This window comes from Nothobranchius furzeri, chromosome 4 (genome assembly GCF_043380555.1).
Source record: "Nothobranchius furzeri strain GRZ-AD chromosome 4, NfurGRZ-RIMD1, whole genome shotgun sequence".
Lineage (NCBI taxonomy): Eukaryota > Metazoa > Chordata > Actinopteri > Cyprinodontiformes > Nothobranchiidae > Nothobranchius > Nothobranchius furzeri.
The window spans coordinates 82,270,126-82,294,506 of record NC_091744.1 but is presented as its reverse complement, the minus strand read 5'-3'; the positions used below and the strand labels follow the sequence as shown (position 1 = coordinate 82,294,506).

At 44.9% G+C, this 24,381-nt stretch overlaps 1 protein-coding gene across 3 annotated transcripts; it reads right to left on the bottom strand.

Moving 5' to 3' along the window:
* Positions 1-4,089: 4,089 nt before the first annotated feature.
* kiaa0513 (KIAA0513 ortholog) lies at positions 4,090-23,063 on the bottom strand. Of its 3 annotated transcripts, none has more exons than XM_015965161.3 (13): positions 22,932-23,063; positions 16,041-16,589; positions 14,303-14,402; positions 14,039-14,112; positions 13,357-13,427; positions 10,205-10,412; positions 10,089-10,123; positions 9,934-10,006; positions 9,720-9,797; positions 9,526-9,555; positions 6,434-6,514; positions 5,895-5,989; positions 4,090-5,348 (listed from the first exon to the last, which is right to left on the bottom strand). In XM_015965161.3, exons 2-13 carry the CDS (start codon positions 16,424-16,426, stop codon positions 5,299-5,301), a joined length of 1,281 nt encoding a protein of 426 aa, XP_015820647.1. In that variant the 5' UTR covers positions 16,427-16,589; positions 22,932-23,063; the 3' UTR covers positions 4,090-5,298. The 3 variants fall into 3 exon arrangements, with proteins under 3 accessions (XP_015820647.1, XP_015820648.1, XP_015820649.1); XM_015965162.3 differs by having other exon boundaries at positions 22,975-23,057; XM_015965163.3 differs by lacking the exon at positions 9,526-9,555.
* Positions 23,064-24,381: the final 1,318 nt, after the last annotated feature.

Genomic DNA, 24,381 nt, shown 5'->3' with positions numbered 1-24,381 from the left:
TCATGGTGTGACGCTGCTGACTGGCCTTTCACAGCTCATTTCAGGACATCCAATCAGAGCCCAGCTTAGCATGACTGATGTTTATTTATACACAGAGCTGGAAACGGCAGAAAGCAGCTCGGTTCGGGCTTCAAACAGTCTGACACATTGTCCCCATCAGAACCCAGAACCCCCACTGGTGCAGAAAAACACAGAAACATGAGCAGGTTTAGCCGAGTAAGTGTGAGGAAAACAGCAAAAACACTGTGTGAGGTTATGGGTCCAGAACCAGAACCCCACGGGTTGTTCCTCATCTACTTCTGACACGCCTTGCCTCAGAATAACAGAACAGAACACTCTAAACAGATCTAATCCCTCCTGAATAATCTGCACATCTTTTGTATTTATTATCTTCTCAGGAGAATTTGTTTATTTTTAATGAGTCAAAGTTTAGTTTTTACACTTGTAGGAGTAAAAAAACACAAGTTCATGACCCGACAACTGTTGAAATGGATGGAAATGAATATGAAACAAGGAGATAAAGCAGGAAACATCTCGTGTCCATTCAGCCTGCAGAGCCAATCAGGAGTTAAAACTGGGAAGAACTAAAGACCAGTTTGTTTAAATCAGATCCACGTTTTATTAACGGGATGTTTGGTTCCAGAACATCGACTCAACACAAACGGTTCTGTCCACTTATGATGCAGAACCATCATGTAGATTATAAATGTAGTGCAAAAGGCTCATGCTGAGCTAACCAGTTCATTTAGCAGACCAAACTGGGAGTTCAACTGGTTATACTGGAGTTGAAACAATCAGCCTGCACAAAAACCAGAAAACCACTAAACCTCGTTCACAGAGAGAAAACAGTGCATGCAGCTTAATGTCACACAGATCCACTGAAGCAGTGACAGAGTGTGTGTGTGTGTGTGTGTGTGTGCGGGGGGCTTCAGGTCACAGACATTTAGGTCACAACTTTCTACGTCTACAATCACAGGCACAGGACAACACGCACGTAGATTATATAATACATACATGATAAAATCAGATTTAATCTGATGGTTCAGAGGCATGGGGGGGGGGGGGGGGTCCTGATCAGAGACACAATGCTGCCTCATGGTGGCAGAGCAACATTACTGCAGACACACACAGCAGGAGACAACGATAAATGTTTATGCATTTAGCAGACGCACTTGTCCACAGCGACTTACAAGTGATAGTCGGCATGCTGCCCTTCAGGCTAACAACAACAACAACAACAAACAATTTCCAGTCAGTCGTAAGTGGCAGTGAGGCAGGGTGATGAATCACGGAGAGGAGGAAACAAGGAGTGTACAGTAGAGAGGGGAGACGGGTGCAGGGAGGGTGCTAGTTTAGAAGATGCTCTCTGAAGAGCAGGGTCTTCAGGAGTTTCTTGAAAGTCAAAAAGGAAGCCCCTGTTCTGGTAGTGCTTGGTAGGTCATTCCACATTTGTGGAATGATGCATGAGAAGAGTCTGGATGGTCCTGAGCGTGGTGTAGGCACTGCTAGCCGACAATCCTGTGATGACCGGAGCGGCCGGGCCGAGACGTAAGCCTTTGCAAGAGGATTCAGGTAGATGGGAGCCGTACCATCTCGGACTTTGTATGCTAGTGTTAGCAATTTGAATTTGATGCGTGCTGCTAGCGGTAGCCAGTGGAGCTCAATGAACAGAGGGGTGACATGTGCTCTTTTTGGCTGATTGAAGACCAGGCCACCGCTGCGTTCTGGACCATTTGAAGAGGTCTCACAGTACAGCCTGGAAGACCAGTTAGAAGGGCGTTGCAGTAATCGAGGCGGGAGATGACAGTAGATTGCACCAGGAGCTGGGTGGCATGTTGTGTTAGGTATGGTCTGATCTTCCGTATGCTATACAGCACAAAGCGGCATGAACGAGCAACAGAGGCAACATGATCTTTAAAGGTCAGGTGTTCATCAATCACAACACCCAAATTTCGAGCTGCCTTTGAAGGAGCCAGAGATAGGAAGTCATTTTGGATTGAAATATTGTGTTGTATGGATGGTTTTGCTGGGATGACAAGTAGTTCAGTTTTAGAGAGGTTGAGTTGGAGATGGTGGGATTTCATCCATTTTGTTGTGTCAGAGAGACAGTTTGATATTCGTGCAGAGACAGTGTGGTCGTCCGGTGGAAATGACAGATAGAGCTGGGTGTCGTCTGCATAGCAGTGGTAGGAGAAGCCATGTGATAGAATGATCACCCAGTGAGGTGGTGTGTATGGCAAAGAGAAGAGGTCCTAGTACAGAGCCCTGGGGGACTCCTGTGGCAAGATGGTTGCACAGTAGAGGATTGTCCAAGCCAAGATACGCTGAATGATCATCCTGTGAGGTACGATTCAAACCAGGCATGTGCTTTCTCTGTGATGCCCATGCTAGAGAGCGTGGACAAAAGGAAGCCATGGTTGACAGTGTCAAATGCAGCCTATACGTCGAGCAGGATAAGCACTGAGGATTTGGCAGTCGCTCTAGCTTCTTTTAAGGATTCCATCACTGCTAACAGAGCAGTTTCAGTGGAGTGACCCTTTTTGAACCCAGATTGGTAAGGGTCAAGCAGACAGTTTTGTGAGAGGTATTCTGTGATCTGCTTGAAAGCCACCCTTTCAATGATTTTGGACAGAAAAGGGAGGAGAGAGATAGGTCGGTAGTTCTCCACGATTTGGATGAAGAGATGTTTTTTTTTAGCAGCAGTTTAACCTGAGCATGCTTGAGAGAGGTGGGAAATGTACCAGATGTCAGTGAAGTGTTGATCACATGTGTGACTGCTCCGGCTATAGGAGCAATAGCTTGGAGCAGCTTAGTCGGTATGGGGTAGAGTGGGCATGTAGTAGGGCGGCTGCACGTGAGAAGCTTGGACACACAGTTCTCAGTGAGAGAGGAAAATGAAGCAGTAGGGCCTGAGATGGTTGGGCTTGAAGGAGTTTGTGGTAGCGAATGTTCAGGAGTGGCCCGCTGAGTAAACTGTTTGCTTATAGCTGCCACTTTGTCAGTGAAGAATGAGGCAAAGGTGTCAGCTGATAGATTGTTGGTAGGAGGTGGAGACGGAGGGGTGAGCAGAGTTTTGAATGTCGAAAATAGTTTCTGAGTCAGTAGAGCTGAGAATTTTGTCAGTGTAGAAAGCTTTCTTTGCATCAGTGATGCTGGCAGAGAATGAGGACAGTAAATCATGAAATTTCAAGTGATCACCACGATTTTTTGTTTTGTGCCATTTCCTCTCCGCAGCTCTAAGATTGGTGCGTAGAGACCGGAGGGTATCATGTAGCCAAGGGTGCGACAGGGTGCACTAGCAGGTCTAGTGGCTAAAGGGCACAAGTTGTTAAGACAAGAGCAGAGTGTGGAGCAGAGTGACTCGGTGGCATCATTCACTTCATAAGCAGAGAATGTGCTGGGAGATGGAAGAGTGGAGGCAACAAGAGAGGAGAAGTGGTTGGGTGCCAGATTGCGGCAGAATGAGACCATTGGGGAGGAAGCAGTGGACCTCCCTTGTAGAGTCGTGCTGAAATGGATGAAGTAATGATCGGAAAGATGCAGCGGTGTGACAGAGATTGTGTCTATGGCGCAGTTTCTGGTGAAAATGAGGTCAAGTGCTTTTCCAGCTTTGTGAGTTGGAGGACTTTGTACTAGTTTTAGATCAAATGATGACATTAGTGACAGGAAGCCTGATGAGCTGGGACTGTCCAGGTGAATATTCGTGTCTCCAAGGACCAATGTGGGACAGCCGTGCTCAGGAATGGAGGAGAGCAGGGTGTCGAGTTCATCAAGAAAGTCTCCGAGTTGACCTGGTTGGCGATATATGACAACCAAAAAGAATTTTTTCGGTACAGTTACCTGGATGGTATGGTATTCAAAGGAGTTGTATTTAGTGATGAGTAGCAACTGACTGTATATCCATTTGTTGGAAATTAACATGCCCGTTCCACCACCTCGGCCAGAAGCACGAGAAGCGTGGGAGAACGTGTGGTGAATTGAGAGCGGATGGGGTAGCATTGTCACATGGTTTGATCCAGGTCTCAGTGAGAGCCAGTGCATCGAGTGACAGGTGGTTTGCATATGCGGTAATGAAAAGACCACAGAAGGCACTTTGGACAGGAGGAAGTCTCACAATGTCACAATAAAAGTCTCATAAATACAGATCCGAGTCTTCAGAAGTAAAAAAACAAAAACCAGTCAGAATCACAAACAGAGCTGGAAAATAAACTCCTTTTGTCACTTAATTCAGCTCATTAAAAACTGATTATCAGCTCTTTGTATCAGGAGTAAACCTTTTTAAATGAGGCTTTATGTTATAAATGGGACAAAACCAACCTAAAAATGGTTATCTGCCTCCTTTTTATATCCCAAATTAACTGAGATTAACCAGATTATCTGTGAAGATGAGCTCAATTCCAAGAAGTAGGCTGAAAAATCTCAAAATGCCCTGTTGTAACGAGATACAAGAACAGAATTATCCAGAATCTCATCTAAAGCCCTGCAGGACTCACAAGGTTCAGGTTGAGGTCAGAGGTCAGGATTCAACAAAATGTGTTTACCAAAATCAGTCCTGATGATCACAAAGACTTCTGGGTAAATATTCTGGAAGTTGTGCATCCCGGTCCATCTGGAGTTAGACACGGTGGCGGTAGTGTGATGGTCTGGGCCTGGTCTGCTGTTTCAGACCATGAATTCTGTTCTGTAGTAGAACATCCTGAAGGAGAGTGTCTGACCTTTGACCTTAAATAGGAAGTTCCTGCAGGTAAACCTTCCAATGTGGCTGAATTCAGACAATTCTGTAGAGAAGGGTTGGGCAAAACTCCTCCACAGTGATGAGGGTTTGATCCCCTAATAAATCAAATGTTTATTTGCAAGCTGACTTTTCTGTTTACACAGAACTTTTGTCAGATTAAAATTAGTTTGAGCAGAAACAAATAGTGACAATAACAGAATAAACCTTTGAGGGGGTGCATCCCTCTCACAGCTGCTACAAAATAAATCAAACAGATTTGGTTTGTAGGTCTAATAAAACACGACCGGTCCTTATGGCTGTAAAGGATCACAGACGAGGACGGAACACGACAACCACCAAAACAGAATAAATACAGCTTCTAATGTACAACTAGGTTTTGTTTCAGAGCTTTATGCAGCCGTGGTCCTTACACAGAGAGGACTATTGCTCGTGTCGAGACACGATGAAGATGGACGGAGTTCAGTTCATCAGATTATGTCGTTTCTCCGCGTGAAAACAGAAACGAGATCCGGTCACGGATGGACGAGTGGCTGGAGGGAAACTGGGAAGCAGCTGGTCGTCACTCAGTCTGCTGCCATCTTCTGTATGTGGTCAGTCAGCAGCTTGTATTGTTCTGTAGAAAACACACACACACACACACAAGCATGCAAAAGCATGCACGCACGCACATACACACACACACACAAGCATGCAAAAGCATGCATGCACGCACATACACACACACACACACACACACACACACACACAAGCATGCAAAAGCATGCACGCACATACACGCAAAAGCATGCACACGCACACAAACATGCAAAAGCACGCGCACACACACACACGCATGCACGCACACACATGCAAAAGCATGCACACACGCATGCACGCGCACACACACAAACACACAAGCATGCAAAAGCATGCACGCACATACACGCAAAAGCATGCACACGCACACACACACAAACATGCAAAAGCACGTGCACACACACACACGCGCATGCACGCACACACATGCAAAAGCATGCACACGCGCACGCACGCGCGCGCGCACACACACACACACACACACACACACACACACACACACACACACACACACACACACACATTTAACAAATATAAAAACTTTTCATGGCCGCTAAATAAAGACTTAAAATAATTGTTTCACCTTCGTTCAGGTTCCCGATGATCGCCTGCTTTTTCAGGAAGTCGTTACAAAGTTTTCTGTTGAGTCCGAAAGCCAACATATTGTGTGTGAAAGTCCTGAAAACACACAAAACGTCTTTAATCCCACACACACACACACACACATCTTGCAGCAAGGAGGTTGCAGGTTAGAATGCCGACTGCAGTCTTTCTGCGTGGCGTTAGCGAGCCCTCCTCATGTATGCGTGATTCCTCCCACAGACAAAAACATGCCTGTTAGGTTAACCAGAGACTCTAAACTGTATCTAGGTGTGTGTGGTTGTTTGTCCCTATGATGGACTGAAGACATGTCCATGATGTCCCCGTCTCTCACGCCATGACAGCTGGAGACAGACTCCAGCTCCCCCCTATCTCTAGGCCAGTAGATCTGCTCCTGTTGGGAGCAGATCAGTGAACAGGACTTCTTTGACTGGAAGTCTGATCTGCGAGTTCCCGGTCGGCCGATCGCTGATGTTCTGATTATTTTTTTTATTCTGGAACCAGCTGAGGTGCATTTCTCACCCGAGCTGACCGAAGGCGATGTTCTCATCGATTTTAGAGCTGTCGTCTCTCTCCTCCTGGGTCATGTGACACCACTTCTCCCTGCAGGAAGCACACAGCAACTCTCAGCCTTCAAGTCCAGTTTGTCCTTCAGGACCGGTTCAGGGCTGGGTGTCAAAGCAACAAGAGGAAGAAGAGCCCGTTCTGGCTTCAAACACACAACCTCAGAATGTTTCAGCCAGTGCCACGCCTCCTCAGGGGGTCAAAACGCCATAAGAATAAAAATACCAGCGACATCCAGCCCTGAAAGGCCTCGTCTCAAAGCAACGTTCAAAACACAAGCATGGATGAACTCTTGTTGAAGAGCAGGGATGGGTCAGCCCACAGCAGCAAAACACAGGAAATGATTCAGAGAATCATCTTCATCACGAGCAGGATGAAGCAGCACGTTCACGGCAACACAAACACGAAGCAGGAGATGACATCATGCCTGAAACCAGGAACAGAAACAAAGGACTTTACTTTGTTCATCTAACAACACCGGACCCTGGTTCTGTTTAAGGCGCTACAAACAGAACCGGTCCAGAAGCCCAGAGTCAGAGTGACGGAGGAGCTTTTTCTTCCAGATGAAACCTGGACCAGTGGTCCAAAAAGGGTCATTGGCCAGGACTTGAGTCCGTTTTAGGGCCAAACACCCCCTAACCTCCTCCAGTGCAGCCAAGGCTCATCAAGTTTTTGTTTATGAGGACTAAAGAAAAGCCTTTTCAGCGGACACACCGGCAGGAGCTGGACCATCTGCAGGGGCGTTCCTGCACCGGGAGCGGGGGGACTCCCGGGTCCAGAGCCGGAGGAACCGAGTTAGATGTGATTCTACTGGAACCAGATGCACAATCAAATGGAACGTGGTTGGAGAAGAACTTCTCCAGGTCAGAGATGGTGGTCATCCTGTCTGTAACCCGACCGAGTCGGATGGAAACAAATCAGCAAGAGCTGAAGGTCTGGAAAACAGCGCGGCTCTTCTTTAAAAAAAGATGTTAAGTCCTGAAATAAAATAAAAGTTTTAAAGGGACTTTTCAGACTTTTGAATTTTTATGCTCGTGATTGCCCCCTCAGGCCAAAAGCGTAACGGCAGCTTCAATAGTAGGCTCGTGCACGAGGCGCGCATGCTGTACGTGCACGCTCCTTAACGAAAATAACAGCTGAGACAGTCCCTTGTGTGTGTGTGTGTGTGTGTGTGTGTGTGTGTGTGTGTGTGTGTGTGTGTGTGTTGCCCGGAGGACAGAGGACAGGAGAACGCGCAGCTAATTAATTAAATAATGTGGTTCTGTACCTTTCTCTTCAGCACAGCCGACAAAGGTTTATGATGGGTCAGTCCTCCTGCATGCTCAGATCATTCTCTTCCCTTGCTTGAAAAATTGTTCCAAAATGAAAGTTGAACCCACATCTTTTTTATCTGTGAATTCAATGCCGTTTGGCGAGTCTCAAATAAAAATTTGGGCATCTTACTGTAAAAAAATATACCATTAATGTAATAAAGAAACTCTAAATAAACTATGTTCACATCCAGAATCAAACCCAGGACTTCTGCATGAGAGTCAGACATCTTACAAGGTGAGCTACACTCTAGTAACATTCACAGTATCTGTAACGTTTATATCCTTGATGGCAGCTGAAACAACGTCCAAAGAACGGTTCGGAGTGAAAATGGCTATTTTGTTGCTAATTTGCAGGAAATATCTAGAAGAAAGTTCTACAGAAAGTAGCTAAGGGTCCTCAGAAATGTAGCTAGCTTTGTCACTAGGCGTTACGAACAGCGACAAAGTGGCACTCCCTCTCTCTCTGCTGCTAAAGCTACGGATAGCAAATGCTACGGGCGATGCCTGAGCGTGAACGCGCATGAAGCAGCCTGCTCGACCCGAGCATCTCTCTTTTTCTGTGATTTTACAGAAAAACAGGCAATCACGGTAAAAACGCCAGGGCTCATTCTACAGGACCAGGGCATTGCAGGAGAATGTATGAAGAAGACATTTATTATTTCTATACATGTTTTGGCTGTCAAACTTCCATAATGCCCCTTTAAAATAATGAAAATAAATTTCAAATAAAAAAGTTTTAACTCAAAGTCCAGTAACTAAAATGTAATGTCTGTTCACCAGAATACATCCAAACCTAAAACTTCCTCTGAACGATCCAAATTCAACGATCTGAAGACGGATATTCAGCCAGAGCGGGGCAGAGCCTGATGATGTCAGGAAAAAGAAAACGAACATGCAGACAGCTGGAGACGGTGCAGGCATGCAGAAAGCTGTGAAGACTTCACTTCTCAGGATGTAAATACCATCACAGAAGCTCGGTCTGCACACTGAGAACGAGCGAACTGCAGCTAGGATGCGTTCACTCCTCAAACAGAGAAGCAGCAGAACAACGTGCCAGAAGAACGAAGCATGGAGACGCTAAAAAACCTGTAAAATACCTTCAATAATAACAGTTTCACACATAGAACAGCTGATAAAATATTTTAATTCCTGCAGACCGTCTGCAGTGAATCTGACTAACACCCGGGAATTCTGTTTCCATGTGAAGGAGCAGATTTAGGCTGGTAGTTCTTGCTGCTTTAGATTTAGATAAAAAAAAAAAGATCTGTAATAAACCCGAAGCAAACATGAAGGTTTTCAAGCAGAGTTCCTGAAAAAGTTCCAGTTATGAAACTTTCCAAACACAAAACCAGAGAGAACCCGAGGAAACCAGCTGATCATCATCTGAGACGAAGAGGTCAAAGTTCAACCTGATGCTCCACAGTAGAGGCTGGAGAGTCTGATCATTTTAGAAAACCTGTGGTTCAAATCCCAAAAACCCCCAGCCGTCTAAAGGACAGCACAGCCACAGTAAGGCATGGAGGTGGCAGCATCATGATGCAAGGGTGATCGCTGTTACCGGGTAAAACCAGATGTTCATAGAAACTCCTCAAAGGGGAACTAAACCCCAGGAATGAAACCCAACACAAATCCATTAAATTCCACTAAAGCCTAAAGCGGAGGAGCTTCATCGCTCTCTGATTTCGCCCTCCTTCGCGTTTATTCCCCCTTTTTTTTGAAGCTGTATGAAGAACAGACCTCTCGTCTTTTCCTTCATCCTGCGCTCCACTGCTCGGCAGCAAGGCACAAAGAGACAAAGGATTAAAGAGTCAGAGGGAGGAGAAACAGCTTCACAGAGAGGGAGGAGGAGACAGCAGTCATCACTTCAGAATCTCAGAAAACACAGAACAAAATTCCCAAATCCTCTCCTTTTCCGGTTCATCCGGGCTCACCTGGTGGTCGGAGACCTCTTCTTCCTCTCACAATGAACAGCGTCAAAAAATGCAGCGTTCCAGAACCGCAGCGTGTGCCTGTCACGGAGAAAACATTCCTGTTATCCGTGTTCAGCTGATTACTGAGCTGCTGATGGCAACCAGGTGGACTTCAAATCAACTTTATTCGTAAATAAAACCGGGACAGCCTGCAATGCCATCAGCTCTCGCGTACCAGATTGGCTGCTGCTTCAGGTGAGTGTACAGGTACACCTTCTCTCCTTTTTTTTGTTCTGGAGCCGCTGACACTGTTGAGATGATGATGACGATGATTATTATTATTATTATTATTATTATTATTAACAGAAGGTAAAGGAAGTGACTGAGTACCTGGTGACCTGCTCTCAGTTGGACTCTGATTCTCACTGAAACAGAAGGTTTGGATCAGGATTAAAGCCACATCAGAACTTTCTAAATGAAAGAAAAATAAACAACTATTTTCTCACTCAGTCTTTGGAGCCATCGAGCTCCTCAGCTTGCTCTCCAGACCTCCGAAGAAGCCTTTGACATCAGTTTTGGAGGTGTTTTTGAGGAGACGCTCAGCGGCGTCCTTCTTCCCCAACAGCCAGGAGTTGGCCTTGTTGAGATACGAGTCCAGACCGGCTGGTGGACCACCGCGATCCAGCAGCTCCGAGGGAGACGGCTGGGACTTTCCTGTGGAGGAAATTCAAAGATCAGGACGCCAGTTGTGATCCCTCAAGCCTCGATGCGATTACAGACAGAGGAGGATTTAAAAGTCAGGCCTGGCTGGAATGTGTCTGGAACATTTGGCTTCACCTTGACCAGATAAAGGCTGGAGTGTGTGCTTCAGGCTGCAGCAGCAGCTTCGGACTGAAGTGGATGTTTATTTTGTGTTTAGTTAGGACCATTCGGTGCTTTTATTGTGAAGCCTAAACCCGCGCTTGCTTCCGTTTTTTTTTATGCACCATTCTTCATGGTGTGAGCATGCTTGTTGGTGAGATTTTCTGATTCAGATGATCGGCAGCAATGCTGCAGCAGAGTCAGACTCATGTTGATGCAACCCGGTGAGTCACAGCCATGCACTAAAGCCTCCTTCCTGCCCGCAGAAGCACAAATGCTGCTGTTATTTGTGGCGTTGCTGCAAGAACAAAAACCCACAGATTAACTACCCGAGTCAGCACCGATGTGGTGCAAACACATCAGCGTGTTCCCTTTGCAGTTTTACAGCAACACAAGTCTCAACAACATGCTGGGCTTGAAGTCCAGACAACTTGTTGGGCTTGTGCAAATCAAAGAAGCAACAAAGAAAAAAATTAAACATCAGAGAGTAAAACCTAAACGTCTAAAATCCTACTTCTTCTGAAATAATCAGCAATAAATATCACTTTCAGAGGATTTATATTGTCCTAAATGCTGTTATTCTGTTCATAACTCTTATGGACAGCATTATAGGTGCAGCCAGTCTCCGGCTCTCACTGGAGCCGAGAGTGAAGCCGCTTGGCTGAGAATCAGCTCCTCTAAACCTGAGACCATGCAGGGATTCCCAAAGTGTGGTGCGCGCACCGAGCTGCCGCTAGGGGGTGCGCAAGGTGAAAAGTGTAATGGCTGCGGAGCTCAGAGAAGTCTGTCATATGTCACCATTAGCGTAGAAACTCATTTGTGGGTGGGCCAAAGAAAAAGTAAGTGGGCACAATAAATGTAATTGAAAACAAGTATATTTTTGCGCGCGCGCATGTCCTCCACATGTGCCCTAGCTTCATAATAACAATGCGCCGAGCTTCAGCACTCTGGCCTGCGCACGCCGATATGTTCCGTATTTGATCATTTTTAACGATGTTGGAGAAATCGGAAGGTGGTGAGTCATTCTGGCAGATTGTAGTTAACACCTGTCTCATGCAGGTGTTCTGACGTTGTAAACCTCACACACAGAACATTGTGGATGTAACTAAATAACAAGAAATGATTCCCTTTCAGGCTATTGACAGCGCGCTGAAGATCTGAAGTTCAGAGTGCGTCTGTCAGAGGTCAGACGTGTTCCAGCGGAACCACGGCTCACGGGTGCACAAGTGAGCACATCTGGGCTGGGCAGAAGGAATTTTACAACATTGGTTTAAATAGTGCGAGACGCGGTGACTTGAGCGGCTGTGCCGCGCGCACACACACACAGATTCAATAAGCGCACACGCTGCTTTAACTCCGGCCCGCTGTCAGACTGAAGGCAGAAATGAACGCTGCCTCCACCGTGATAACAACTTTTAAGAGGTTATTTTTCATTCAAGGTCAAATTAAGATATTAGCTTCTGGGATGAGTCGGGTCCGCTCCAGCCAGTGACGCCTCATGAACCTGACCACATCTCATGTTACTGCAGCATTTGTTGTTCCAGTCCGCATGACAGCGGATCGCAGATTCAGCCACACCATAAAACAGCAATAAGTCGGTCTGAGGTAAAAGTGAACCTCATGGCTATATCTTGTCCCCTATTGACATTTGATTACGCACAAGTAGGTGATCAGCTCAGGTTTAAGCAGAGCAGAAGGAAGGAGAGCGCTCTGGCCGCACAGGTTAAACGTTCCTGAAAACCGTTAAATTGCATTGTTTATGTGCTACCTGGGCTCTCTAAATATTTATTCAAAATGAAATCAAAGGAAATTGTAATGGTATCGAATGTTTATTAATTACTATTTAAAAAATGAAAGTGATGGGGAATTTTTTTTAACCCTTTCTGTTTAGCTTGACATCTGATATATATATATATATATATATATATATATATATATATATATATATATATATATATATATATATATATATATATCAGAGATATATATATATATATATCAGAGATATATATATATATATATATATATATATATATATATATATATATATCTGAGATATATATATATATCTCAGATATATATATATATCTGAGATATATATATATATCTGAGATATATATATATATATATATATCTCAGATATATATATATATATATCTGAGATATATATATATATATATATATATATATATATATATATATATCTCAGATATATATATATATATATCTCAGATATATATATATATCTCTCAGATATATATATATATATATCTGAGATATATATATATATATCTGAGATATATATATATATATCTGATATATATATATATATATATATATATATATATATATATATAGAGCCATGCCCCGATGTGGGGGCTGGGGGGGTGCGTCGACATGGTCGGGACATAGAAGGGGGTGCGCGGCTAAATAAGTTTGGGAACCACTGGTCTAGAGTCCGGATTAGGGTCTGGGGCGAGGTCCTGCCCCAAGCGGAGGAGTTTAAGTGTCTCGGTGTCTTAGGCTGGAGCGTGAGATCGATAGGTGGACCGATGCTGCCTTGGGGTTCCCCCGGAGGAGCTGGCCCGAGTGGCTGGGGAGAGGGAAGTCTGGGCCTCTCTATAAACATCTTCTGAGCATTCATTCTGCTGGTTTCTTCTAACTGCATTACTTGGTTCTTTAACGCAAACAACAACAAAAAAACTGTAAAAGTAATGCACCGGGCCTCTCTGCCGCCCCCACGACCTGATCCCTGATAGGCATCTGAAAACGGGTGGAGGAGTCAGAAGGACCTTACCGATGTAGTAGTACGTGAAGCACATGGTCATGAGGTTTTTGGCCGGGGTGTAGTCGTCCATCTGGTAACATCTGGAAAAATAAAGCTTTTTAGAATAGTTTCTGATAGCCGATGGTGTGGAAACACCCAAATCACCAAAACAAAACCACCTGACCTGACTAATAACGTACTAGTTAACCCAGACCGCTCAGGTCAGGATGGCTCCCTGAGTTCGGGTCTGCATGATTAAAATCATTATGTTTTCACACAGTTAATGTTACACGACAGTATAGAATAGTTACACGGGGCTGCATCCTTTCAAGTCCGCATCGTAGGGTCGATTAGGTCATGGCGGCGAAGCGACGAGGCTGCTTGAAATCAAAGAAACTCAAACTTGTTAATCTGGATTTCAGGGACGTGTCTCAGGATTTCTAACATCTCAGCCTTCACTGAGCAGCCAAACGGGAGATTTCTGTTCTCGTACGAATGGCAGAGGAAGGAGGACAGAACCACAGCTGGGTTGTTTGACTTGTGTCATTTACAAAGTTGTTTTTAAAACCTAACATGAAAATACTAAACGCGCTTGAACGATGGATCCCGCGTTTGTTGCTGCTCAGTTAGTTTGAGCGACTGGTGGTAAAAGCGGCTTCTTTAGCAACCCTAACCCAGCAAACAGAAGGAAACGCAGACAAACTCAACTCACTCAAACAGAACCACAGCGAAGGACTGGACCAGCCTGTAGAAGGTGGCTTCGCTCACACACTTGGAGTGGCAGCGCTGCAAACAAAACAACAAAAACCAGCTGATGTCTTCCTGCAGCAGCTGCTGAGTCCACATTAAACTACTCGAAACGACTAAACACAGATTTCATCGTAATGAATGGAAAATACATAAAAAGTTGAATAAATGTGTCTATTTCTGACATTTAGTGCTGCAAGTATTAAAGCCACTGTGTGGATGAACGGACCTGCGCGCTGACATATTTAGCAAACCACTCCCGGCCTTTTCCGTTCTCTCCGCTGCACAGCTCTCCAAACTTGGCCTTCTCCTCCTGGTCAAATTCCTCCCTGGAAAATCAGGAAAGTCATCACTCAGCGACGGAACGGCCTCCCTGCTGACTGGGTTTAGTCAAAATAAATTCATTTCAAAAATACTTTACTAGTCCCAGAGGGAAATTGATTGCTGTAGTAGCTCAGAATAATAATAATAATCGAGTCATCAAAGAGTTGTTGTATATTACAATGGCTGTTGGCAGGAAGGATCTCCAGTAGCGGTCAGTGTTGCAGCCAAACTGAAGAAGCCTCTGACTGAAGACACTCTTCCGTTGTCGGACAGTCTTGTGAAGAGAACGCTCAGGGTTGTCCATCATTTCCTTGATTCTCTGGAGAATCCTTCTTTACATCATCTCCTCCAGCGGCTCCGAAACTGCCAAAACTCTGGCTGAGTCCTTGAAAGGGCTTGGAGTTCCTCCATCTTGTTGGCCAGTGATCTCACATTGCCCATTATGATCGATGGAAGAGATGGTTTGAATTTCCTCTTTCTCTGTCTCCGTGTTGCTCCCGCTCTGCACACACGCTTCTTGCGTTTTAGCTCATTTGGGATTTGTGGCTTCAGTTGAGGTATTATTTCACCCTTTCCAATGTTAATCAGCTGCTCCCGATTGTAAACCAGCTTGTTGCCATGGTTACGCATCATAACAAATGCTCAAAAAGTGAAAAAATAGCAGTAAAAATCCTCCAAGCTTCACAGCACCAGAAACAGAAAAGTAAAGTGTCCAAAAAAAGACTGTTTTTCTTGAGAAACTAGAAGAAAAAATGCCCAAGAAAAGGCTAAACTTACATATAGTCAACAGAGCTACTCCAACATGCAGCCACCCAGAGCAGCGCAGTTCCGGAAAGACACTAAAACTGGGTTTTCTCTCTAATCTCCAGTTTTACAGCTTTAATCCTGCAAAAGTTAAAACAAAAACTGTATTTCTCAGGTTTCTTCACCAGTTTAGTGGCACTGAGAAGGGTTGGAGGAAGCTGAACAGGTAACGAAAGATGACTGGAGTGTCCTTAAGAAGCTCTGGACGCTGAAAAGATTCCTCCAGACAGATTGGCTCGTGGCTTCAGAGAGGAGGAGGTCACTGTTTCAGTTTGCTGTTGCATCACAGAGAAAATACATTTTTGGTGCACAGACATGAAGTCATCATGTCAGGCACGAGCGTGGACGCAGAAACAGGAAGTTCGATAACAGTCAGAGCGCCGCTTCCCCCTCAGGGATTCAGCCGATGAGTGTTTTAAAGTTTCTGGTTAATGTGGGAGAGAAAACCAGAACAACGATGGATGTGAAGACAAGAACACAGCCTGAAGCAGGAGCAACGGTTCAAGCAACAGGAAAGATGAACACGACCGTCCTGCTGTTGTCATGAAATAATAAATAATCCACCCTCAGTTAATCTGTGTGTGATTGGGATTATTAAATAAGCATCACGATGTTTGGTCACTAATGTCCTGCAGCTCTCATCTCAGTTTTAAACGGGTCGCGGGAAGTTGGACTGAACCGGCTCTGATGTCTTTGCTGGTTTTGGGACAGAAACAAATATAAACGACACATTTCTGCTTCTTCTACAGTTTATTCATGAAATGTTGACATCGTGTCTGATTTTTATGTTACGTTTGTCTGATCTGACATCAGCTGATCGCACACCAACAGCTCCTCACCTTCCATGAAACACCTTCTCCACATAAGCCTTCATGAACTTCCTCCTCTCCACCCCTTCTGCGTCGGCGTCCTCGCCGCTGTGAGCAGATGAAGACGACGACCTCCTCAGCTCCCAGGTGTGACAGGAAGGGTCCATGTCGTTCTCGCTGTCTGCCGACTCCGTAGCATCACTCTCATCCCCCTCCTCCGAGCGGCGGTGTGAACCGGGCCTGGTAGGCGCTACGGGTTCAAGCAGCAGCGGCGGCTGCTGGACTCCCGTGGAGGACGGAGGCTCGGGTGAGAAGATGTCCGCGTGTCCTCGGTGCTGCCCACCTTCCACACGGAGCACCGTGGCCTCTGACGGCTGCTCAAAATCGATCAGGTTGTCCACCGCTACACCCTCCATGTTTGCAGTCTGGACTTCAAAAGGCTACTGATCGTGTGTGGGAGCATCGGCGGGGAGGACGGACGGGTTTCAGCCGAGGACACCGTCCTTACTGGACTTCGGCTGGGGCGATCGTCTCCCCCCTGGGGGTGCGGAGCTCAGGGTGACTCGTGGAAGGATTCATCTGTGGGTTAAAAATGAGATGAAAACACAAATGTTTGATTGATCCAACAAAAGCAGGTCAGCTACCTGTGGAGACGCTTCACGAACACGAAATCTGGAGTTGGGATTACGAAGATAAGGACTCAGAAACAAACGATGAGTTTAAGGCCAGAAGCAGATTTTATCAAAGGGTTTAAAACAACAACAAAGGAACTCGTTTGTTTGATTTCAGGCTTTCTGGTGTAATTCAGGCGTTTTAATAAAACTTTCTAATGTGAACCATGGTTCTCGACCGGAAAAGGGTGGCTTGCCAACTCCGGGTCGGGGGAGAGGTCCTACCTCAATTGGAGGAGTTTAAGTATCTCGGGGTCTTGTTCACGAGTGAGGGTAGGAGGGATCGGGAGATCGACAGGCGGATTGGTTCGGCGTCTGCAGTGATGCGGACGCTGAGCCGATCTGTCGTGGTGAAGAGGGAGCTGAGCCAGAAAGCCAGGCTCTCGATTTACCGGTCGACCTACGTCCCAATCCTCACCTATGGTCATGAGCTTTGGGTGATGACCGAAAGAACGAGATCGCGGATACAAGCGGCCGAAATGAGTTTCCTCCGTAGGGTGGCCGGGCTCAGCCTTAGAGATAGGGTGAGGAGCTCGGACATTCGGGAGGGACTCGGAGTAGAACCGCTGCTCCTCCGGATCGAAAGGAGTCAGTTGAGGTGGTTTGGGCATCTGGTCAGGATGCCTCCTGGACGCCTCCCTGGGGAGGTGTTTCGGGCATGTCCTGCCGGCAGAAGGCCCCCGGGTCGACCCAGAACACGTCGGAGAGGTTACATCTCCAATCTGGTCCGGGGACGCCTTGGGGTCCTGCCGGAGGAGCTGGTGGAGGTGGCCGGGGAGAGGACGGTCTGGAGCTCCCTAGTTGGGATGCTGCCCCCGCGACCCGGACCCGGATAAGCGGAGGAAGACGACGACGACGACTTTCTAATGCAAACAAGCGACGGCTTGTTCTGCGTGTTTCAGTGAAAAATCTAAATACAGAATAAAAGCATAAAGTTAATTAAACATATTTTCAAACCAGCCAATGAAAAACTACATTTAAAAGTAGACATAGGACCAGTTTGCTGCTGATTTGTTGGATTTCCTCTTAACCATCAACTTTGGCTCCTAAATCCTTTTTATTGGACGACCCGAGGACTTCCTGTTCAGAAGAGGAACATCACTTATCTCGGGTTTAACGATGATAATAAAACGTCTCTCTTCAAACCTGCATTAAAAACCAACAAGAGTCTTCAAGCAGCAACAGAACAGTCACGTCTGCGATTCCTTCAACAGGAAATTCAAAACCAAAAAGACAGAACAGTCAAATCTGAACTTCTTGTGTGAAGTTCCCATAATCCACCTCTCTGCAGATCCTCCGCAAAACCCACAGCGCTATTTTTTTTTGTTGTAAAAAAATCCAATTTTGTGCATTTAAGATGCTTATTTGCACAAATCAGCACTGGTTACTTCTAACATGATGTTATCCGAGTCCAGAGTAGTGATGGGAATTCCGGCTCTTTTTAAAGAGCCGGTTCTTTTGGCTCAGCTCACCAAAAAGAGCCGGCTCTTTCGGCTCCTAGGTGGCTCCTCAGATTTTCTGTTGCGTAGAGTCCATTTATAACCAAAATAATGCAAAACTATATGTAAAATGATTACTAATGTAAAAAAATGCAACATATCAAATATTTATCATTTCTACGGATTTAATAACTGAGATTGTATCTTCCGCTTGGTCCTAGAGCTCAACCAGTGTCAATTTAATATAGTGTAATATATTTTTTGGATGGTAAAAAGTGCAGGGGTCAAAACTTGACTCTGGAAAAAAAAGGGGGGGGGGGCATGTCCCTCCTGTCCCCCCCAAAGATTACGTCCATGCTTTGATCGTCCTTCATGCTTCATGGTTTTTATCTGCTTATTGATGCAGAAAAGCACCAAATGAAGACCTCTGAGCTGAGCTAACCCTGATCCTCTGAGCTGTCAGAAGACACTTGCTTTGCAGCTGGAGCTCAAATTCCCATCCAATCGAACGCCCCACCTGCAGGAGTCCGTTCCCTCTTCAGACTGATCAATAGTTTTAACTTGGCCATCAGTTTGGTCCTCGGACTGTAAAATAAAACACACAGAAACCTGAGGAGCCTTCAGGAGTGTGTTTGAGCTGCAGCTTTAAAGATGGAGAAGCACTCAGACACATAAACACCCTAAATCTGCAGCAGCAACAAACAAAGTGATTATCTCACAACCTGATTCCAGTTTGACCAACAGCATCTGAGTCTAATCATGTAAGCGACCTGCAGCAGCTGCAGCTTCCTGTCACAGAAAAACACTAATAAGAGACATGATTTCTGCTCTTCTTCACGTTAAACTCAGAGTTCCTGTGTTCTACAGGGTAGGAGGCTATTAAATATATTTATTTAAAAAAGGAATGGCTTTGATGAAAGTCTGAAAACTGGAGAGCGGGTGATCGTCTGCTGCAGATTCTCCTCTGACTGGCAGGAAGAGAAAGTCAGTAATCAGAAACGACTCGTTTCCAGACAGAAGCAGGAAATAAAGAGGAAAAAACAGGAAGTGTCTGGGGCTGCACGGATGGATTAAAAAAATCCCTACAAATGTTCCATTAATTTAGAGAATCAAGAGTCATAAAACACTCGTTTCAGCTGTAGATGAATATGTTTAATGCTCTCCACATTTATCCGTGATCTTACATCTCAGATTGAAAATAAAATCGAGAAAAGAACAGCCAGCGTTGGTCGACGCAGGTCGACGCTGAACAGAACCTGAAACTTCTCCGGCTTTTAATGAATTTAAATAGAGTTTGTGAGATTTACTTGATTTTTGAAAAACAGAAAGATGCTGTTTACTGAACATATGGACCACAGGCCTGGAGGTGTGGGACTCAGTGGCGTGTCCAGATCTTTTAAAATGGGGTGGCCCAGGTGAGGCACAGCTTTGTGCATGGGTGGCACCAATGGTTATGCTTTTTTTGGTTTACCCCCAAGCCTTTTGTGGACAATGAAAAGCCTATTTAAAAGTAAATTAGTATGGTGGCACCTGGGGTGGCCAATCAGATTCCAAGGGTGGCATGTGCTACCCCAGGCCCCTCCCTGGACACGCCCCTGGTGGGGCTGACTCGTCACGACTTGTCCTCATGAACGCAGGAGCGAGCTGTGGAGCACGGATCACCATCACCCACCGGTCAGACGCAGTTTGGCTCCGTTAATGCGACCCTGTCCTTCACGCCCCGCCGCGCTAACGAGAATTGGAAGTGTCAGTAAATCTGTCATCACTCCGACTGCAAAGGCTGCAGGATTTCTGCTTCCATGAGCAGAAAATAGCCCCCCCACCCCACCCCCAGCAGCACCAAGATCCTGCCCACCCCCTCCAGATCCAGGCTGAGGGAATGTGACCTCTCAGCAGTGATATATATTTGTGTGTGTGTGTGTGTATTTTTTAGTAACATTATATTCATTCACAATAACAAAGAGAAAAAGGCTCATTTGAGAAGAGAATATGAGCAATATGCTTATTGGGCCAGATTATGTACGTAAATATCAAAATATATCTATTTTACACAAAATCAAAGTTTATATTGTAAATTTTTACTCATTTACAATAACACGAAGAAAAAAAAGGTTATTTAAAAAGAGAAAATCAGCCCAAATGCTGATGTAGACATGATTATAAATAATATTATTTCAAGCTGGAGTGGTTCTGAAGCACCTTGCAGCTCACCATCATCATCATCATCACACCTCCTCTCTGTTGCACATGTGAGCCACATATGTTATGCAACAGGACCACAAGCCTCTGAAACCACCAGGACACATCCAGAAGATTGCAGCCAGGCTCTGCTGCTGCACATCGTTCATTTATCCACGTCACTCTGACTTCATGAACCAGATGCGGCAAACACAAAACAATAAATCAGCCTTTTCTCCACAGCATCGCGGACGTCAGTGGGCCGTTCCCTTCTCGGGCCGCTGGCTCCACCGAGGCGCAGCAGAGCCTCCGGGGACCAGGAAACGATCCCACAATCCTTTCATGCCCTTGAGCGTTTTGGGGGCTTTTCCAGTGTCCTCATCAGTGTCCACAGGGACGTCTCTGAAGCAGCATCAGCGAGTGCTTTCTCTGGTTGTGTGTTTGTGACGCTGCTGTTTGTTCTTTAATCTGCCAAAATAAAAAGTAAATATGTTCTAAAGCAGCGGCTCCTGATGCTGGGGGTCAGGACAGCCCAGAAGAAGAGGGGTCTTGTGCAGAAACTACATTTATTTAAAAATAACTAAAAAGCATTCAGCCCAAACTCTAAAATAACAACTAAGTCATCAGAAATAGGTCTTTGCTCCTTGTTAATTGATCCATTTGTTTCCTTCACAAACCTGAGACTTTTATTTTGTTGGTCCAAGGCTGAAATGTCCCATTTGTATGGCGCCTTCTTAGGGTTCTACCCCCCCCCCCCCCAAGGCGCTTCACAACACAATCAGTCATTCACACGCTGGTGGGGATGAGCTACCATTTAGCCACAGCTGCCCCTGGGCACAAGTTTGGGAACTGCTGGTTTAAAGAGTCAGAACTTAAAAAATAATCTGCTTCTCGGCAGATCTTAGATCTGCAGAAGGAAATGTCTGCAAAATAAGAAAAGTGGGACAGAAATTCATCCAAGTGAGAGACTGATGAAGCCAAACAGAAGAGCTGACCAGGAGCATGATTCATCATCAAGTGAACAATGGCGGACAAGGGTTAGAGTGGTGGTTTGAGGCTTTATCTAACCTGATAGTCAAATAAGGTTTTGTTTATTCGAGGTTAAAACTTCAAAAGGAAAATGTATTTTTTTTTTTACTTTAACTGTAAAAAAGAAAAGCAAATCCACAAAATCCAGAAACAACAACACGAATCTGGCTGATTCTGCTTCAGGAATGTGGACAGGAACGTTGAGGCAGCCTCTTCTGGAGAAGTTCAACCTTATCGGAACGAGGTGTTGGCGATGAAAAGCAAACGCCGGCTGTGATCATTTATCAGCAGCTCCGAGATGCTTCAGCTCTAATAAAATCACAGATTTACGAAGCTCGCGTAGATTTTATTTTATACGGTGCAATATAAACATCATTCAGCAGCAGAAGTGTTTAATGGGAACTGAGGCAGCGGGGACTGGTACCAGTCTAGGTTTGAGCACCAGAACATCCAGTTTTCCCAGAGGCAGCGGTTCCATCAGCACAAATCCACCGGACAAACCAGGATCAACGCTTAGGGCACAACCTCCAAACTGCATCGCTCCCATCACAACATTGTGTGTAAAAAGGCAAAACATGGCAAAAAGAGCCACTAAATAAACACCAAACGTGCAGTGCATGCTGGGAAAACTAAGGAAGTTACGCTCCATGTGCACGTCAAGATAAGCTGAATTTGTCAGTCAGCTTGATAAAGTGCAGCTTTTATGGTAAATGGCCTGAATTTGATTCAGCTTAGTTTCCTAACCTGGAAAACACCTCTAAGGCTGATGAATCTGGTTGTAACGAGGACTGTTCCCCCAAACAGGAAGTTATCGGCTGTCTTTAAGTTAATCACAAAACTCTCACACTGATTATTCATCAACAAGGTGACAAAGAAAACCCCAAAATGACAAAACAGGAAGAAGTCAGTCACTCGAGATTATAGCAAATGATGAATAAATCAAATAACATTCAAAATTTATTTAGTTTTCTAAAACTAATTGTTGAGCTTTAGAGTATTAGCATCCATCTGCTGCATCACAGGAAAACTGATTAGAAAAGCTTGTTAATCTAAAGAAAGCCATGCAGATCAATATGGAGGCCACGCACACGCACACGCACACGCACGATAGAGTAAAGTCTACTGTACATAAAGCGTTTAGTAGGGGCTTTTATTTTGGCTGAAAACAGAAGTCCATCAAGGCAATTTGGAGAAAGTGCCGAGCTCCATTTTAACTGATTTTAAATGGGGCCAGTGAAGTAAACAACCTCATGTTTAGAACGATGCTGCGTTCACGGCGACCTCGAAGAAGCAGCACTGAACAAACAGACCGAGCTGACGTTTCCTGGAACGCTGAGCCCTGCTTGGACCTCAGCGGGACCATGGAGCTATTTACCGGGTCACCGGAACCCCCACGGAGGTTCATCCTCCACCGGAGTCGATCCCACATCAACACAAGTTCGCGGGAAAACAGCTGAGGCTCCCCGAACCCAAAACATCTCTCCGCGTTGACCCCTGGGCCATTCAAACAGGCACGAGCGCGACTAAAATGAGTTTCTTGATCGCATTTAATGTTTGAAATGAACATTTAACGAGATGATGACGTTAGTGATGGTTATACGTACACAAACCGTCGCACGGCGACCGGAGACAGCGGCAGACCCTCACCGTTCCTGCGCAGCAGCTGGAGCGTCTCTCATCCGCGAGGTTTCCCGCTAATGCGCCTGCGCGAACAGGGGCGATCACGACGACGGGGAAACCCAACAACGAGACCAAGAAGATCAACCAATCAGCGCTGCGACATCTGAGCAGGTGGAATTCCTTCAAAATAAAAGCACGACCACAGTGTTCAACATTCATTCAACATTGATTCATCTATTTTGTTTATTTTTCGTCTTTACTGAATCATTTTGCCACACTTTAAAAAGAGGTTCCTAGACTTCTGACAAAATAAAGACAAAAACTTGTGAACTGAAACATTACGTGCTGGGCTATAAATGATAAATGACCTGCACTTGTATAGCGACTCTCAGAGTAAGGACTCCAAAGCGCTGTACACTACAGTGTGTCATTCATCCATTCACACACACATTCACACAATGATGGTGATGAGCTACGACTTAGCCACAGCTGCCCTGTCTGTGCTATAAAGCATGTGATGAAAACACAAACCACTTTAAATAACCTTACACTGACTATATGACTGTTAGTGTTAGTTTATAGGACAAATTTAACCCTTTGATGCATGAATTATGAAATCTTCAACCATGATTTTTTAAAACATTTTTTTCATTCATCTTTTGGTGTGAATGTAACAAATTTCATATTTTTTGTAACATTCAATTTACAAATCATTTATTACATGTCCACCTCAGTGGACAACGTGCATTCTGAACATGAAATATGTTGGCTTGACTTGCTGAAATACAAATGAAGGGGCTCAAATGCAATAAAGTCTTCAACAGCTGTGCTTAATAGCAAAAATAAATAAATAACAATTTTGAGTACCTGTCCACTGTAGTGACCGTTATGCATCAAAGAGTTAAAGAAAATGTATAATTAGAATTTTTTTTATTCCTAAATTTCATCTCAAGACCCCAGCTGTCTCTTGACCCCCACCTTGGGAACCACTGCAGTAGATGATGAATGATTTGTTTTTCAGATCTTTGATTAGTTTTCTCATTTTAAGATTTTTGATTGCTTCTCATTTTCTGATAGACAGACTCTTATGTGCAAAGTTTTACGCTCTTGGAGATTCAGCATGCTGATGCCAAATATTTTTGTTAAGCATTTCTTTTTGTGCAGTTAATCCTTATTCTTGTTTTATTGTAGAATAATTTTCTTGTGTCTGAAAAGCTTAATTATCTTGCTCTTTTCTGAGTGCGCATAAAGTTCTGTCTCTTCTGTCCATCTGGTTTTAGTTACAGATTCTTTTGTTTGCCTTTTTTTCCGTACTAATTTTTCTGCTTCATCCAGCTGATTATTATTTTTATTTATTTATTTTGTCTGGCAACATCTTCTGCAGTCATTTAACTTTAATTTCCCAAAATATCAGTCAGCTCAGGGACATTAAAT